This window comes from Cygnus atratus, chromosome 2, assembly GCF_013377495.2.
Source record: "Cygnus atratus isolate AKBS03 ecotype Queensland, Australia chromosome 2, CAtr_DNAZoo_HiC_assembly, whole genome shotgun sequence".
NCBI classification, from domain to species: Eukaryota; Metazoa; Chordata; class Aves; order Anseriformes; family Anatidae; genus Cygnus; species Cygnus atratus.
The window spans coordinates 120076832-120095516 of NC_066363.1; the positions used below are offsets into that span (position 1 = coordinate 120076832).

General features: G+C 38.8%; 1 protein-coding gene across 5 annotated transcripts in view; it reads left to right on the forward strand.

Moving 5' to 3' along the window:
* LYN (LYN proto-oncogene, Src family tyrosine kinase) overlaps positions 1 to 18685 on the forward strand; it is a 52732-nt gene that overhangs the window by 18211 nt on the left and 15836 nt on the right. For 3 of the 5 annotated variants that reach the window (XM_035553121.2, XM_050708597.1, XM_035553122.2), the window contains exons 2-10: positions 2823 to 2959; positions 4114 to 4162; positions 4255 to 4360; positions 4717 to 4815; positions 4922 to 5025; positions 6698 to 6847; positions 8069 to 8221; positions 15058 to 15240; positions 16203 to 16279. In XM_035553121.2, the coding sequence (XP_035409014.1) occupies positions 2828 to 2959; positions 4114 to 4162; positions 4255 to 4360; positions 4717 to 4815; positions 4922 to 5025; positions 6698 to 6847; positions 8069 to 8221; positions 15058 to 15240; positions 16203 to 16279 (1053 nt within the window). In that variant the 5' untranslated portion in view covers positions 2823 to 2827. The remainder of the gene's footprint in view (positions 1 to 2822; positions 2960 to 4113; positions 4163 to 4254; positions 4361 to 4716; positions 4816 to 4921; positions 5026 to 6697; positions 6848 to 8068; positions 8222 to 15057; positions 15241 to 16202; positions 16280 to 18685) is intronic. The other 2 variants (XM_035553124.2, XM_050708598.1) reach the window with 1 other exon arrangement.

Genomic DNA, 18685 nt, shown 5'->3' on the forward strand with positions numbered 1-18685 from the left:
ATCAATGCAGTTAAGTCTATGATATATATATGTGAAGTACTAAACATTGTTTTATGCCATTGCATTTTTTGGTATGTTTCTTTTGCAAGAAAGAGAGGCCTGCTTTGTAAGGAAGCTAAAAGTCCCAGGATGTATCTACATTAGCATTTTAGTTAGCCAAGCTCTGTGGCTAGGTCTAAGGGTTTTCATCTCCTCAGGGGGAAAAAAGAAAAAAAAAAGAAAAAAAAACTTCTTCCTGATGAGGCTCGGGATCTTCTCTTTGGTGCATCACAAGTATTATTTCACATACTGTAGTTGTGCAATTTCACGTGACATTGGGTATACTTCTGGGGGATTATGTGGCACCTGCACGTTGGTATTACTGATCTATTGTTGTTATTGTCACAAACAAATGCTAACCTTGATCTTACCAGCAGAACCTCACAATGGGCTTACTGTTCATGTGCTTTAAGCTGCAGAAAAATCAGAGTGAAAATGCTTTTCTATGAGTTTACATTGGCACTCTGTGAGCTGCAGTTCCTAAAGATATCTTCAGCTTTCTTACAGCAATAGGCGAAAGCAATTTAGATCAAATTACCTTATGTCCTCAACTTTAGCTGTTTGTTCTGTAGAAGCAGAATTATTTAAGAGCAAAAATGGTTGGCACTTAGATGGCTAAACACCTTATCTTGCAGATACAGCAAGTAATTAAACACTAGGCTTCCAGTTGTCTAGTGAGAGCACGCAAACACAAGCATGGATGTACAAAAATTTCCTGTGAGCCATTGCTACAGAACAAGTCATCCATATATCCACAATTATTAAAAATAAATGATTAAAATCCTTCTCATTTTTTTTAAATGACTAGCACGTAACCCACCCAGAACTGAGCATTTGGAAAATCTCCCAATGGGCATTTTCACAAACCAATATTAAGCACTAAAGATTTTGGCTTCTAAGGGAAGATTCTGGCTGAAGGTCCCCTGCAGGGCCTTCAAGCAAGTAGTGGAAGATTGAAGTGTTGACAGACAGGAAGAGGAAACCGTATGCTCTGCATGTGTGGAATGGTGGTGCCTGGTCAGTGCCTATTGCTTTTCTGTATGGTTCCTTTTACTTCAAGAGAAAAGAAGGGGAGCAATGAGTTCTCATGCTGCTTGTAAACCAGTATCACAGTTCACTAGATCCCTGTTGAAATTATACGGACAGCCAAAATTTGTTGACAATAGATAACATAATTTGCAGAATTGGAGGGGACAGCAGATACCTTCCTCTCATTTTTAGAAGAAAACGTTCAGCCCACACACAGGACAGTGCATCTGTCATTATGTGGTGCTTCCTCAACAGCAGGAGGGGCGATCAAAATGAAAGTGTGGGAAGGTGAGACTTGCCACATAGGAGTGCTGCATCTGGGCTTTGTTTTATTGTTATAGCAATGCCAGTTAGTATCATGACTATTGCCAGTATTATTACAAAAGTACAAGTCTTAATATAGACCCAGACCAATACAGCTAATTCTGCCTGCAGGGATAGGGTGCTTAAGGTGCCATTCCACTGAAGCAGTCAAACAGCCTGCAAGTAGGCACCTCTGCTATAATTGTTAGCTGTGATAACCTTTCCTTCACAAAGATGGAGGTAAAAGTGAGCTGTGTAGGGCATAGCAATCTGCTTTAGCTTCTCCAGGTGTGTTTCATTTACTTCTGGTTTGCTTGAGCCCGCATATGCACTGAGCCCTTTTTTAAGTTTTACATTGTTCTTCAAAGAACTGGCTTTAAAGATTAGTTAGGGCAGGGGGAGTGAGAGTGTGTGCCTGCAAGAGAAAATATGACTGTAAACCTAGTATTAGAGCACTGACCTGAAAGGAGGGAGAGATGAAGGAAGAAGAGGTTTGTAAAGCATTCATAGTGGATTCTTTCAAGAGTAAGTATAATTACTATCCTCTGAGGGAGGAGCGCGGAGATAACATTGTATATGTGCTTGCTGAAGTACTGTGTAATTACATCATGGGATTAGCAGTCAGGTTCCAGTCGTGTACATGCTAGCAGCTGTATCTCATCCGATTTAGCAAGGATGCACATCCTGAGAGGAGGATTATTCTTCTAAATTATATTGGAGGATAAATACTTGTGTGGTGGTTTATCATCATCGACACAGCTATGGTCAATTTTAGACCTTTGTAACAGGCTCATCTGAACAAGGAGATTCACTTCTGAAAGTCATAGCAGCAGCATATCTGCCATGGAGCTGGGACTGCACAAATCATCAGCGCTCACCTGAGGATTGAATCACGCTGAGCTCCCTGTTAGACTGGCATATACAAAATAAAGTGGGGAGATACAGGAATTGCTAAATCCAGCTGCAGTTCTCATCATTTGGAGTGGATTTTTTTATTTAGTGCTTTTCCTGAAGATCTGCTACACTAGAGCCTCTTCAATATTTCCTACATTTTACGAAGCAGCTTTCTCTCTAAAACACTGAAACAAGTTTTCACTACAGTAATTACATTTGCTCTTACATTTATTTGGAAGTTCACAGAAGAATCAGAAAAATGGAAAGGGTTTGGTGGATGTTTGAGGAGAAAAGATGATAAATCTAAAAATGTTAGAATGGGAAATGAATATTTTGAAATATTTACTTCATCTGTGGACTGAGATAAGAAATCATTTATTTCCTTTGCATCAGAAATAAAACTTTCAGCATGTGTTCCTAACATTAAGTTGTTCTCCCAGTAAACCGTTGTGTATGAAAAGGAAGTAAATTTTTGCTACATAAACCAGGTGACTGGATGGGAAACTGCTTGGCTTATGGCATAATGTTTTTGTTTAATATATTTTTTATTCCAACAGGAAATATGGGATGTATAAAATCAAAAAGGAAAGACAATCTGCATGGAGATGGGCTAGATTTGAAGAATCAACCAGTACGTAAAACTGAACGAACTATTTATGTGAGGGATCCAACGTCCAATAAACAGCAAAGGCCAGTAAGTAGATAGTCTCAGGGGAGAATTTCAGTAGCAAGATCAAAGCATGACTGGCATAGCCTAAGTTTCAATCCAAAACATATGCATGAAGAAATCCAAATTGATCATTAGTCTACAGTTTGGCTTTGTGCAGTTCACCCTCAAAGAATAAACACTTTAAAAAATATTGATTAATTACTTCATTACATATCATAATTTCTGCATGAAAACAATAATCGTTGGAGACCTTTGATCTAGATACAGCTGTGTCTGTAGAATAATGCTAGGTAACTTTAGAAACTTTTTTTTTTAGTTGTATTTTATCAGTGTTGTATATTAATAGCTGTGGGATCCAGAAGTTGTTTATTTCTCTACCTCTACCATTCCTAGTCAACTTTCCTTTTATTCACTGAAGGCCAGTATTTGACCTTGCACAAGCTGTGTATGTAAGATTGAAGGGGAGCAAAATGGATGCAGTTCTAAAGTGTGTAGAACTGTGGTGTAAGAGGAACTAGCTAAAGGAGGGGTGCTGGGAAGGGGAATCCCATTGGGTATTAAGGGGGTTTGATGTTTCTCAGATTTGCTAGTTCCTCTTTCCCCCACCCTCTCTACTGTGCTGAGGAAATGATATTTCCTAATTGTCCTTATTCAGGGACCGTATTCTCTGTGGGTGTGACTAACACCCTTCTTTTGCATGTCACCAGCTGACACAGTGGACTCAGTGGACTCTGGATCAAAGTACACGAATCACAATTGCCATTTGCGTTTTTTTTTTAATTATAATTTTCATCTTTCAGAACCTTAGAAGTGTAGCTGTGCTTGTAGTTCTTTAGCATGACAGCTCCTCATACTGGCAATGTGATAATAACTGTCCTGTTATTGCAACTGTCCCTTGCATTAAGCCTGTTCAGCAGAAGTCACAAAATGTGAACTTCCCCACAGCTTGTGTCGCACTTTCCTGAGGTCTGAGCTGCTCAATTTGAAATCTAGTTGGGACTTGCTATATTTTTCCACTGTAATTTGCTTTTGAAGAATGGTCAGAAATTATTGCAAAATGCTTCCTTTTAATCTAAGACATAGAGGATAATACTAAAGTAACTGAATAATGTATAATTGTAATGTAGACTTGTCATAAAAATGTAAAACTGCTTAATTAAAGACATATTTCATTGTAGGCAAATACAGAGGCACACCTTTTACCAGGACAGATATTTGCCAATGAAGGTATGTTTTCCTAGAAATGTTACTGCCTGTGTGCTATGCTTTGTCAGCCTGTGAGGTAATGAGACCATTCCTTTGGCCTTCTACCTTTGTAGAAACGGAAGAGCATGGAGTCATTGTGATAGCTCTGTATCCTTATGATGGCCTTCATGAAGATGACTTGTCCTTCAAAAAAGGAGAAAAACTGAAAGTTATTGAGGAGTAAGTATGACAGTACTGATTATATGGTATTTTTCTTCGGACTTATCTAAATCCCTTTTAATTTTTTTGATATCCTACTCATAACATGAGTTTATGAATGTTAAGGGAGATCCCTTATAAGTGAAAATATAAATGTACGTGTAGTTTTGATAGGACTTGACAGCCATCCTTGGTAACGATGACCAAACTTTGATCTGATGGAGCCAATGGCTTCTAAGAGGAGCTTGAGTACAGAGGCAAGGTGATTTTGCACTTTCTGGCATAGGCAAAGCTCTCAGCACAGTGGAACCTTAACAACCCTTTATGACTTTGCTTTCCTTTGAATACTATCATTTTTTGTTTGTTTTCTTTTCTAGGCTGGGAGAATGGTGGAAAGCTAAATCTCTCATAACAAAAAAAGAAGGTTTCATTCCCAGCAACTATGTAGCAAAAGTAAACACCTTGGAAACAGAAGAGTAAGTTCCTCTATCCTCTCAGTAGGGGCAAATTTCTTTTTCACCCTGGTGTTGTATCCTTTGTGGGTGGGGGGAAAAGGTTCTAACTCTTTGATGTACTTTCCAGGTGGTTCTTCAAGGACATAACCCGAAAAGATGCTGAAAGGCAACTTCTGGCTCCTGGAAATGCTCCTGGAGCATTCCTTATCAGAGAAAGCGAAACGTTAAAAGGTAGGCTTTGGGATGGGTGATTTTGGAATTGATAGTGGAGTTAAAAACACATGATCTGGCTTCACAAAAAAATGCATCAAGTGGCACTTGGTAGGGAGTTATTCCAGTGTGTCTTATCTGAATTTACTGCAGCTACTTAGGAATGAGAAGGATGAGAAAGTCATCAGAGAAAGAGAGGGGAGTTACAAATTATTGAGTTGAGATGGGGCATGGTGGCAATGGTGGTTGTGTATATATATGGCTTATTACACTGAGGAAGAAGCAGGAGTGAATGAAAAGATCTTTTTCCTTCCTAACATTTGTGATTCTTTTATTAAAGGACAATTTTAGTTGTAATTATCAAAAGCTGCATTTTATAATAAAGTCTTTCATTATTGGGTCTGTATCCATCACTACAAGTTTTAAAATATAGTTAGTGCATAATGAGACTTTACTCTTCTGCCTTGTAGTATGGTTTAAAATAAATAAACTAAAAACCTTTTTGATAAATATTTCTACACAGCTCTTTGTACTGAAATGCTTAATAAAAGCTCCAGACTTTTCAGCTGAGACAGAGAACATAAGGTGGTTCTCCTCCCATATCTTGATTCTAACAGTGTCCTAACTGGATGCTTCAGTTGGATACTCTAATGTTGGACCCTCCAGAGGAAGACATGCTAACCCCTTCAATTGATCATATGTCTTTCCTCTCCACATGGGTAGTTTTTTGGCCCTAACATTGCAGATTCTTGGTCAAGCATTGGAATGGGCTGCCCAGGGAAGTAGAGCAGTCCCCACTCCTGGAGGTAATTAAGAGGTATGTGGACATGGCATTAAGGGACTTGGTTTAGTGATAGGACTCTGTAAGTCAGGTTAACAGCTGGACTTTATGATCTGAAAAGTCTTTTCCAACTTAATTCAATGATTCTTGACTAGGTAGCTCTTTGTAATGGGCCCACATCACTGTTTCTGTAGTCTCAAATGAAGACAGAGGTCTAAGTTCAGCAGAGACTGATGGGAGTAATGCAAAGTACCCACAAAATATTTCTTCCTGTCTTCTTCTGTCACTGGATCTGCATGTGGAGGGAGAGGAGGAACTGAGGTGGTTTCTTGTCCTTTCAAAATGGATGACAAGAATTGTATAAGTGGAAGAAATTAAGAATTTTGTAGTTTAGGACAGATACTATGCTGCCGCATCTTAAATCCTAGCTGAGGTTAGGATCCCAAGTATTCAGAGATCTTCTTTCCCTCCTCAATGCCTCAAGCCATTTACAAACAATCCTTTTGCTAGTTGGCCCATGGCCCCCAGTGTGTTCCTTTTCCAAGATGCTAATCGCCAAATTTTAGCTCCTGTCTCATTAGTGTGATAACTGTGGAGTTGCTTTCCCAGGTGGTTCCACTCAAGTCAGTGGGACTTTATGCAGAAGTGTGTGTTAGTCATGGAGCTGTCTGAATTATGGAAGTCTAAAGTTAATTGAATAAGATTGAAAAAGAAAGTCTGACTGTAAGCATTTTGGCAACTGGTTCAGAACCAGCTATTGGCTAACTTCCTCATGCTGATTGCAAAATGGTTTTTGAGGAAATAGAGGAGTGGGAAAAAAAAAGTAGACAAGGTAATTTTGTTGAGCTCAGCTGTGTGTGTGGACAGTACAGACTTGCTATCTGTTAATATTCATTCTTTCTTTATCCACAGGCAGCTATTCCTTGTCCATAAGAGACTATGATCCGCAACATGGTGATGTCATTAAGCACTACAAAATTAGGAGTCTAGACAATGGAGGGTTTTATATCTCTCCAAGAATAACTTTTCCCAGCATCAATGATATGATCAAACATTATCAAAGTAAGTTAAATCCATTAGTGGATTACTTAATAGAATACAGCCGTTATTTCCTGTGAAGGAAAATAAATGCTTTCTTGTTTTGTTTCAGACCTTTTCATCTTTTTTTTTTCTAAATAACTCAGACGTGCATGTTATTGAAGATAAAGTAAAACTTGTTGGAACCCAAGTAAGGTTGTTATATAATCAGACCTAATACTCCTTGCTCTGTTGCATACCGTTGTAAAATAAAAAATAGTTCTCTGAAACATCTCACCATAGTGATGATGATGTGAAACTATAGTAAGAATTGACTGCATTGGAAACAAATTCTGTATTTGAGATTAAATTTGTAATCATGATTAGCGGAAATAGGTATAGACTTGTAACTACTGTCTTCTTATATCTGATGATGAGAGTTGAAGTGTTTTTTTTCCTGCAGATTTATTTATTTATTTCATCAATGGAGTTTTGAAGGCTGTAAAAGAAAATTGCACCTACAGAGAATGTACGCATTTATTATTAACAAAAGGAGGGGGATAGGAACAAGTTTCCACCTATATTTTAGCTACAAAAATGACTTTTTATTCTGTATAACCTCGTGGTGGGTAACTCCAAAATATATTTTTTTGTCTTGTCGCTGGGAAGACAGAATAAGAAAGATGTGAGACAGGAAAATCACATTCATTTTTCAAAGCCACGCCGAAGACTTGGCCATGACATTTCTCTGAGTTGTTAGATATGCGTGGTAATTCTTCTGCACGGCTTATAAATCTGAGAATTATTTTACATTTGTATTAAAGTTATAGGTGGTAAGTGACTGGAGAAAAAATAATTGTGACCTGTTAATGCTTGCATTCTTATGTATGCACACATCTAAAACCACACAGCATAAGAAAACTTAAGACAGATTCAGAATAAAGATTTCAAGCCTGACACCAATGTGCATCTTCATATTTGCTGTTAGCAATCAGATCTTATAGCTATTTGGTACAAATTGTACTAAAACAAAATAACCTGATGGTAGCCAGATGTGTGCGGCACTTCTCTATTAAATCTGTCCCTGAATTTCAAAGTATAGAAGCACTTAAAGTTGTGTGAAAGCACTAAAAAGATTACATTTTCATAAGGCACTGACTTGTTTGAAAATTATTTTGAGCTGGTTAATGCACACCTAAATCAAGTGGTCTTTGACTAAATGGATTGCAATGGATTTTATATTTTGTTTTTCCTTTGAAAAAACAGAGCAATCAGATGGCTTATGTAGAAGGTTGGAAAAAGCGTGTATTTGTCCTAAGCCTCAAAAACCATGGGATAAAGATGCATGGGAAATTCCACGGGAATCAATTAAATTAGTGAAGAAACTTGGAGCTGGTCAGTTTGGAGAAGTCTGGATGGGTAAGTTTATTTCTCTGAAAATAATATTTAAATCTGCTGAAAGAAGTACAACTTAAGAATCACTCAGAATAATAGTGGACATAAGCCTGGTATGATATACTTGTGAAAACAGAATAGTCAGGCTCAGAATATACCTTCTCATGAGGAAAAATAATAGGAGAGAGGATCTGTGAAAGATAAGGTACCAGACACAGACATGGAACAAATTGTCTTTCAGTGAATTATGTGTAAAGTTTTCATCATCTATTGGCAAAGAAGAGACTGAAATATAATGGATGGGACTACCATAACCTGGTGAAAAAAGGAGATATTTAATACAAGATTATTGTTGGAGCTTGCTACTCAGGAAGCAGGTGATGTAGGTAGAAGATAAGAGACTGATCACCCCCAGCCTTGAACTATCATGCAGGTCCCCAATAATGAAAGTGTTGTAAGACTTACAAGTAGTAAATTTTAATATATAACCAGCTAAAACTGATAGTGTTAATTATTATAATCATAATTAACCTTGCTTGTTTAAAAACATTTTTATTTTCTCAGCCTCAATGGCTTCCCCTGGCAAAGGGCTATGACCACTGTCTAATCGTGTTCTGCAAAAATGTTTTAACTCTCTTGCTCTTGAAGTGCTGCCTATTCAGGGGTCTGAGTATTCTTTTGGGCAGCATATTATCTGTTCTGTGTGTTATTCATTAGTTACGCACATGTTAACAGTTACCATCTTACTTGACTTAATAGAGATAAACTATGCCTTCCTTCCAAAGTCTTCACTATGATGTTTCTTCAGGTCAAATCATTGTCTAAGCCTTCCCTGACTCTCCTTTTTGGAGGTTATATTTAGATAGCAATAAAATCACTTTAATACTATTACAACATTTTTTTACTGTTGGTATTATCAAGATTCTATAGGCGGGGCTTTTCTAAGAAACTTAGAAGTATATCCCAAAGCTTATTAGAAGATGCAAAGGGTGCTCTAATGACCCACAGGAGTGCAGCAGTCTAACAGGAACACACTTGATATTTCATTGTTTTAAAGAGATGTTTGCTAATAGGTGCAATTTGCTGATACAAATTATGCAAAAATGTCAACAACACATCTCTGTGATGCAACATAGACAAATTCAGCCTTTCATCTGCTTTCACAAGAAAAGGCTTAAGAAAGCCTCTGGCTGTGTTATACATAAATGACAATTTACTTGCCAGTTGAGACAAGCGTCAGCCATTGTACAGTTATTCTCTTCCTGATAAACCAGGGCAAGAAATAAACTGACATTGAAATGCTGTGGAAGACTTCATGGCAGAACGTTATCACCTGCTTGAAAATGTAGATCATTATGGGAAGTGACTACTTCTGCATACACACACAAAGGCATAAAACTTTAAAAGGGTGTTTCTGGTTCAAGATGCTTCCTCTTATTTGTGTCGTTATTTTGACATCTAAATTGGGCCTAACCCTTTTATCTGAATTGTCACTCTGTGAGAAAAATTAATGTACTGTGAAATGATCACTGTGTTTCCTCTTCTCTGCTTCATTTCTGAAGCGAGAGAAGCTAATTTGCTCGGTGCAGATCCTTTCAAATCAGGAGCATGGTTAATCTTAGAGCCAAGGAAGTTCAGACTGAAAAACACTTATCAGGTCACCTGTGCAGGATATGAACAAACACTGTTTATTGTAATGATGACTAACCAGAGGCATCAGGAGTTAAATAGAGATACTGAGAAATAAGCTACTTGTTAGACTCTCCTGATTACTTACCTCATCTGGAGCAAAATCATGTTTAGGCCATAGTATGAATGAGAAATACTATTCCATAGCTTCAATACCAAATAAATTTCTGCTTGCTAAAGGGTACCTAGAATTTTGATTTCAGAGGGAACCTGTCCAGTTCAGAAGAGTTCTGGGCTTCCCAGAACAAGAGGGATATGGAGCTACTGGAAAGAGACCAACAAAGGGCTGTGAAGATGTTGAAGGGACCTGAGCATCTCTTCCTCTGAGGAAGGGCTGAGAGAGCTGGGACCCTTTCACCCAGAGAAGAGAAGGTTCAATCTTATCAGCATCTAGAAATACCTGAAGGGAGGGTGGAAAGAGAATAGAGCCAGTCTCATTCCAGTGGTGCCCAGTGCCAGGACAAGAAGCAGTGGGAACAGAATGAAATACAAGAGGTTCCATGTGAACATCAGGAAGCAATTCTTTACTATGAGAGTTGACCAAGCACAGGATGTCCAGAGAGGCTGTGAAGTCTCCTCCTTGGAGATCTTCAGAAGCCGCCTGGACGTGGTGCTGGGCAGCCTGCTCTGGGTGGCCCTGCTTGAGCAGGGGGTTGGACAGATGGCCTCCAGAGGTCCTTCCCAACCTTAACCACTCTGTAGTATATGGGAAGATAGAGACAATATTGTTACTGCAATGTGAAGATTTGCGAGCATTCTCTTATAGTCTTTTCAGTTCAACAATAAGTACTTTTTGAGCTTCCAAGCTGACATCCTCCTCCTGCACATTTACTTTTGGGTTTTGGAGAAAGCTAGCATATGTTAGAGAAGAATCTCTTGGTTTCAGCTGGAACAGAGATAATTTTCTTCCTAGTAGCTGGTATGGAGCTGTGTTTTGGATTTAGGATGAGAATAATGCTGATAACACATCTATGTTTTAGACCACTCAGTCATTGCCCTCGGGGGGGGGGAATGCGGGAAAGAATCAGAAAGGTAAACAAACGTGCAAGAACTGATGGGCTGAGATAAGGGCAGTTTACGAGGTAAAGCAAAAGCTGCATGCACAAGCAAAGACAAATAAGGAATTTATTCACCACTTCCCATTGTCAGGCAGTTGTTCAGCCATCTTCACATGTGACAGTTTCCTGGGAAGACAAATGCCATCACCCCAAACACCTGCATGCCTCCTCCTTCATGCCTACTCAAGTCCTGCACACAGCTCTAGGGTCCCCAGCATGAGAAGGACATGGACCTGTTAGAGCAGGTCCATAAGAGGGCCTCCAAATGGCTGGCACACCTTTCCTGTGAAGACTGACTGAGAGAGTTGGTACTGTTTAGACTGGAGAAGGCCCAAGGAAGACTTTATTGTGGCCTTCCAATACTTAGAAGGGGCTTATAAGAAAGATGCAGAAAGACTTCTTACCAGGGCCTGTAGTGATAGGACAAGGGGTAATTGTTTTAAAATAAAAGAGGGGAGACTTATACTAGACATAACTAATTGTTTACTCAGAGGGTGGTGAGGCACTGGCACAGGTTGCCCAGAGAAGCTGTGGATGCCCCGTCCCTGGAGGTGTTCAAGGCCAGGCTGGATGGGGCTTTGGGCAACCTGGTCTGGTGGGTGACATCCCTGCCCATGGCAGGGGGTTGAAACTAGGGGATCTTTAAGGTCCCTTCCAACCCAAACTGTTCAATGGTGTAGATGGTGAAGGAGGAGTGATGTGTTGATGTGCAATAGGATGCAGAGAAGCTATTGCTCAGTCTCTTTCTAGCCAGCATCCTGGAAATACTGTACCTCCTGCAGCTGCAATAGCCTGAGACATTGTCTGACTTCTAACAGTGTCATACCTCTGTAGCTCAGGTTGTTTCCAGTATAACTTTATAGGGAATTAGTGTGAAGGCAGAGGAAGGAGAAAGCTGCCTCTTGTAGACTCGTTCACAAAGCCGTTCATCTTCAGTCCTGGAGATCTGGTCAGAAATGCTTTTGGTAGGCTCAACTTATTGCCTATTATGAGCTTGTATCACAGCTAGGCCTGAATAAGCCCATGTGAAAATCTGGCAACCTGCCTGTGAAAATACCATAATCAACTCCAAAATAAATGGGCGAAACACAATTTTTGGAGGATTCTATTCATACAGACTAGAATCTATTCATACATGTAAGAAGAGCATAGCTCTCTGTAAGCAATTGTCAGATTCCTCAGATTCGCTTATTATTTCTTGCATTATATCTAATTTTTAAATTTCAAAAGCCTAAACTGCTGAGGGGCTTGCTTCCTGCCATGGTATGAAAGGGTTTTCATCTATGGAGTTTAGTTCATTTGGGCATCTTCTTTAGTGAAGTGATGAACCGGAGTAGCACTGTAAGAGTAGGGTCTATGTTTTATGCATTTTTGTTCCTAGTGTGCACAGATATGATGTGAACCATAATGCTCTGTGACATTAATAATCCATGAATAGAATTCTCAAGTAGGGATAAGAGAAAAGTTAACAAGCCAAATGGAGCCATTACGGTGTATTTTATTAATGAGACACATTTTGCTCACATCTCAGGTGTAAAAGATTCTCTCATTTTGTAAACCCCAAATTAGAATATAAGTAATAAACATTTTGGGGTGTATTTTCTTATGCAGCTGTTATTAAAATCAGAGTAAACTGTACCTCAGAAGTACTATTATTTTCACGAAGACATCTAAAATGAACCAAGAAAACTGGCTAGTACATCTCATCAGCATCACATATGTATTTTTACAGTACCATACAGGAGCTGAACATTAGTTGCAAAGAATCTGAATTTTATGTCAGATGACCTAGATGTAAGCAAGAATTTCATTGCTTATCTATCTGTCCTTTTGAGTTCATGTTTAGGTGGCAAAGTGAACATCAGTTCATTCATACTTTACGCCAAGGAATACCATGACACAGCAAGTGTGGGGTCCTCTTGGTAATCATAAGTGACCCGACCTGAGGACTAGGACATTAAGCTTTGGTGGTACAGATGCATACTGAAAAGATGCTACCTGTTTCATGTCTGTCTAGCATGATATTGTAATATAATGCTCCCCTTCATGTGTTATTTGTACTCTGCCACTTCTGGCTCACAGATGATGGGAGCTTTCTCTCAGGTGGCTAGGTGATACCAGCTTATCTGAAGAGGCAGGGACTCATGCTCTGTGAGGGCTTTACTTGTAATGGGTGGGGGAAAGAGGTAAAACAAATTCCAGTTTTGCTGAACTGTTTAGAGACCATTTTTTACAGACACCATAACGTGTGCTGATGAACCCCTAGAGTTCACAACCACCTTTCCTCACTGGCTGTGTGTTGTTCTCACCACCTCCCCCAATACCTGATGAAATAAATGAATGAGAGACAGATCAGGGTCAAATGTCTCTAATGCTCTCATGCTACTTTGTTTTGTATATTACCACCAGAGGACCAGGATAGACTGTTTTCCTGCAGAGAACATCAGTATTGGGTGAGGTTTTTGTTCTTAGTAATGTAAATTTTCTGTAAGCAGAAACCTAGTCTGATGAATCTCTAGTGAATATAAAATACTGTTATATTGTTAGTGTTAAGAGTGTAGATCAGAATTGTCTCACAGAAGTAAAGGTATTAATTAGTATGTTTAGCAGAGTATTCAACAAATGGGGAGTGGAACTGGTGCTCTCATTCAGGGTATGGTGTAGAATATTACAAACTACAGATATAAGCCTTCTGCTTTTTAAGCAGAAAGAGATGTATTTAACACCTGTTTTTTTGATGGATAGAAATTGTATACCTGAGTTTTAATGGCAGAATTTGACCTGTTATTGTCATTTCTTCTTATTAGACCATCTAGAGGAATATCTGTGTTATGCTTTGACCATACTGTGCTTGGAAAAAATATGTTTAATAATCATGCAGTTGAATATTTGCTCACAGTTATAGTGGCTTTTCTCAGGTGATGATCTTTCTTTTAAAAAAGGTGATAAAATGTGCAGTGATTAGAGCAATTACTTAGGATCTGGAAATTATTTCCTTGCTTTGCCACTGAGCTCCTATATTAAGGCAATAAGTAATATACAGAAATTGCAGGCTCCAATTTAGAGGTACATCCATTGTGGTAATACTGTCTGGATTGTTGCTGAATGTGGAACTGAGGTTATTTCTCTGAATCACAAAAGCTTTACCTCTCCAAGAAGCGTTTTTGCAATGTTGAAATGTGTGTGGTGGGGGGGGGCAAAAGGCTGCGGTTTGATATTACTGGAGTAATCTGTAAATCTGGAATGAAGATGTTGCATTTATATCCCTCTCTTTTTCTATTTCTTTTATTTTCTTTTTTTATTTTTCTTTTTTTTTCTATTTCTTTTCTTTCCTATTTCTATTTCTTTTTCAAATTAAAAAACTTTACAAGATAAACTTTAGGATCAGTTCTTGCTATTCTATTGATTTTATTTAATGCTATTTTAACATTTATTTACTGATATTTGCGTTTTATATAGTCAGAGTATTACATTACAAGGTTTGATAAACAGAGAAATGAAACAGCCGCAATTGTTTCTACTCTTGGCATGTGCTATGTGGAAAGGAATTATCATGTTTTAAATCTTGCACTGAACACTGCAGGATTGCAGTGCTGCCAGCATATCTGTGATGGTCACGAGAATGCTCATTTGGTTGCACTTTACTGAAGAGTTCCATTTTGAGTACTGAGGGTTAAAGAAAGGATTATAAGCACGAGACTGGCATGCATAAAATGGTTCTAACCATGGTATTTAAAGATGCTCTGCAGTCTTGTAAGCAATCCATGGGCTCTATTAGATTTTGAGACTATTTATGTGGACGTTTATTAAAACATCTCTTGACTGTTTTAGTATTTTCTCGTGGGCTACTTATAAATGGAAGCTTGCTTTCTTTATTTTTTCAGATAAAACATTCATAAAAGGTAGAAAATTGATTATAATTGACTGCAGTGTATCACTGGCAAAACGTAAAGGAATTTTAGTGTAAATATTTGTGCTACATGTGATTGCTTGTTGTCAGGCTCCTAGCTGTTAATGGAATCTAACCTCACCTGCTTTATGGGTTCCTGCTAATCAGGGTGCTGCGCGGTGCAGGGTGACTGCAAGTGCACTGAACATATTTCCCCCTTTTAGGTTATTATCATAACAGTACAAAAGTGGCCGTGAAGACTCTGAAGCCGGGAACAATGTCTGTGCAAGCCTTTCTGGAGGAAGCCAACCTCATGAAAACACTTCAGCATGACAAGCTAGTTAGGCTTTATGCTGTAGTGACCAAAGAAGAACCTATTTATATTATAACAGAATTCATGGCAAAAGGTGAGAATGACAGAGGATCTTCAAGCAGGGTTTTAGTAAACACTTCTGTTTATTAATCATTCATTAGTCAGTGCCCATCCTTTAAAAAGGAAGCAACAGAAAAGGAAAACTTGGGATTTTAACATTTTTCTTTTGTATGCTCTGATATAAGCGAGGGATCTTAGAGGAGGGATAAGGGTTTGATTTTATGATTCATTATTGCATTTTTGAAATATTTTTTTTTTTTTTACAGATTTCTTAAATGTATCATTTTTAAATTGTTTCAGGTGCAGAGCACAACCCTCAAAATAGCTCTGGTTCCTTTGGGTTCTAATACTTAACCATACTTAACTTTGGTGTCATAACAAGACGCTTAATAATTAAAACCTTAGAAATTGTCTTATATAGCTCTTGAATTGATAAATACTTGTTTAATGAGGGGAGTGATGAGTGTTCCTGAAAGGACTGCTGCACTACTAGAAAGGGACAACCTGTAGTAGAGTATCACTACACAAAATAAGTGAGGTTTCCTTCTCAGATTGTTTTAGTTAGTAGGGTTTTTGTTTGTTTGTTTGTTTTGTTCTGTTTTCAAGCAGTTCTGCTGATGACTTCATAAACACTAGCTACCATTCAGCAATTTATTCTTTACCACCTTGAAAGAATTAATGAGTGAGATTCTCCTAGAGAACTTTCCTGATAGTCTGTAGATTAGGGTAATTATCCAATTCAGCACCGCTGAACTAAGGTATGCTCTGATGTGAGTTTTCTACACCCAGGGAAATTGCAAAACTTGGATACCTGCCATGCTGGCTTGAATGTTACTGTTATTAGGTCGTGTAAAGAGATGGGCTTACTGCAGTTGGCTTGAAAGTACATGAAAACCATTCACTGCAAAACTTCTGTGACTCAGAAAATTGGGGACCTAGTGGGAACTTTATTCTGATAATAAGCTACACTGACTTAATCTTTCTCTGTTGTAACAGGAAGTTTGCTGGATTTTCTGAAGAGTGATGAAGGAAGTAAATTGTTGCTTCCAAAGTTAATTGACTTCTCTGCTCAGGTAAGTTTTAAGAAACATGCTCAAAATTAAGGGGTTCTATTTCTCTCCAAGTCTGAAACTCAGAATGGGAAGCTTTATCCTAAACTTTGTCGCATTAAAGGAGAATTTAGTTTTCACATGTTTTGGTCTGAGTAAATATGGTTACTTGGAAGGAGAGAATAGAGGAAAAAGGTGTTTCAAAGGGAACTTGTGAAGTTGGGTCTCCCTCTTCGATACTGCTGGCAATCTACTTAGATGGCAGTGGTATACAGTCACTTTCCTTTGTGGAAAGGCTGTTTTCATTTCCAACAGAAGTGAAGTGAAAGTGTACAAGTTCTGTAGAGTGAGTGCTTATGAGATGCCTCCAAGTAGCATTCATTGGTGGTGTCATCTTTATTTCTTAGGTTAGGTCAATTAGTCAAACTTCTATGTTAACTTGAGTACATGTACTCCACAGAGTAATGTCGGTTTCAAATTCATATGTAAATTACTGTGAAGTAAATAAAATCTAATCAAATGATATTTCTTGTGAAATATCATTTGGTATTTCTTGTGAAATATCATTGGTTGTGAAACCATGGAGATAGTCTCAAAATATACAAGTTATCCCACATCATAAGAAAAAATTTAGAGAGAAACCCCAAAGTGATTTGCATGTCAAGGTCTGTATCAAAGGTGCCTATAGTCCAGTGTTCTGCCACTGACAGTTATAAACTATAAATATCCAGAGAGAAAACTCATGGTGAACTAAAATAAGATCAGGACTATTTTTTTTTTGGCCTTGGTTGACACACTGTTGAGCTCTGCATGTCTCTTTATTCACACTATTCTGGTAAGGCAGTTTACCTGCCTGTCCAAACTTCTCAGGAAGACTGAAAACACAATAAACGGTAGCTGAGGATTGTCTTCTTTTTTCTCCTTGCATGCCTGTGATGTTTCCCAAGGCTGAGCTGCTCACAGCCACGCTGCACAGCTGGCGTGCCTGCATGCACATGTCTACGCAAGAATTATGTTGCAACAAAAAATTTTGAAACTCTCTCCAGTGCGGAACAATACGTTAGCAATGGACTTGTGATTCAGCAGTATGAAAATGGTCAGGAAGTGTTTGCACTTAATACGTTGCCTTTTTATTCTAGAGGAATGGCCTTTGTCACCTTTGGCCTTGTCAGATAGGGAAGGACTGGGAGTGAGACAAGGGGAGGGGAGGCTGTGGCTGTGTGACTAACAGATAGCTGAAGAATGTAATGCCCTTCAACATGAACCCACTTCTGGAGCTGATTTTCTCAGTATTAAAGACTGCTGTGAGCTGGTGTTTGCGTTGCCAGATGGCTACTCAGTGCTTCACTCACTGAATTCATGAAGCCTTTGCCTTGAACAATCTTGAAAGAAATCTGTATTTACAATGGATAAAATAGTCTGATTTTGAAAAAAAAAAAAAAAAAAAAAGTTAGGACTGCTCCCACAGGTGAAATAAACATCTGGTAAAAAGATAACATTTTGCAAGCAAGTAATTGAATATACTACTACTCTGCTGTACTGATTCTGCTGTTTTGTTGTCTGAGCATCTGCATGCATCAATTGCCATTGTTAACAGCAACAAAGGAGGATTTAGGTGGACTGAAGTCTGGTGGTGACTTTAAGTCTGGTGGTGACACAGTGTACAGCTGTGGACTCAGGGTTTTTATTTTATTAATTTCTGTATTTTGCTGTACTAGCAGTCCCAATTTGTGAAATTAGGTCTGTGGAAAACATAGCAAGAAAATGCTTGCTAGGAAGGCAGTCCAGCTCATTTTCTAAAACAATCTGCCCTCTGGAAGAGCTGAGGTTTCTCTTTTATGTTTTAATTAATGTGTATGAGTAGGGGCTAGGGAAATCTAGGGTTGGTTATGCCCTGGCAAAGATAATTTTGGCCACTAGAGATGAATGCTAGCAGTCGCTCTAATGAGAGTGTTTTAAAAGAAGCTGAGTTTTGCAAACATATCTTCAGCACGTACTGCCTGCTTTAATACAGAACAGAACAGTGGCATCCCCTGTAGAATTCAGCAGAATTGTGAATTTTTAATATATGCCAGAAACAAAGTCAGGTACGTAGAGAAATCAACACCTGAGCCTCTTTCCCTGTACTTACAGCCTATGAGACCACTGCTTGGTGAGTGCTAAGTAGCCCAGCAACCTCACCAGCTGGTCCTGTAACTTCCTTGGTCTGACAGTCACGAGCTGACACAACTTACGAGCAGTTCCTGGTACTTCTGCTTCTCAGCTCAGCAAGCAGGCTGAGGAAATGCAAAGGTGCTGTTGGCTGTCGGTTCCCAGTTACAGGCTTGGGCGTGAGCGAATTTCATTGCTTTGTCCACAAGCTCTGCTGCTAGATCTTGCTAAGGCAGCAGACCAAAACACGCAGAGTGCAGGCTGCTTGTATTCCCCTCT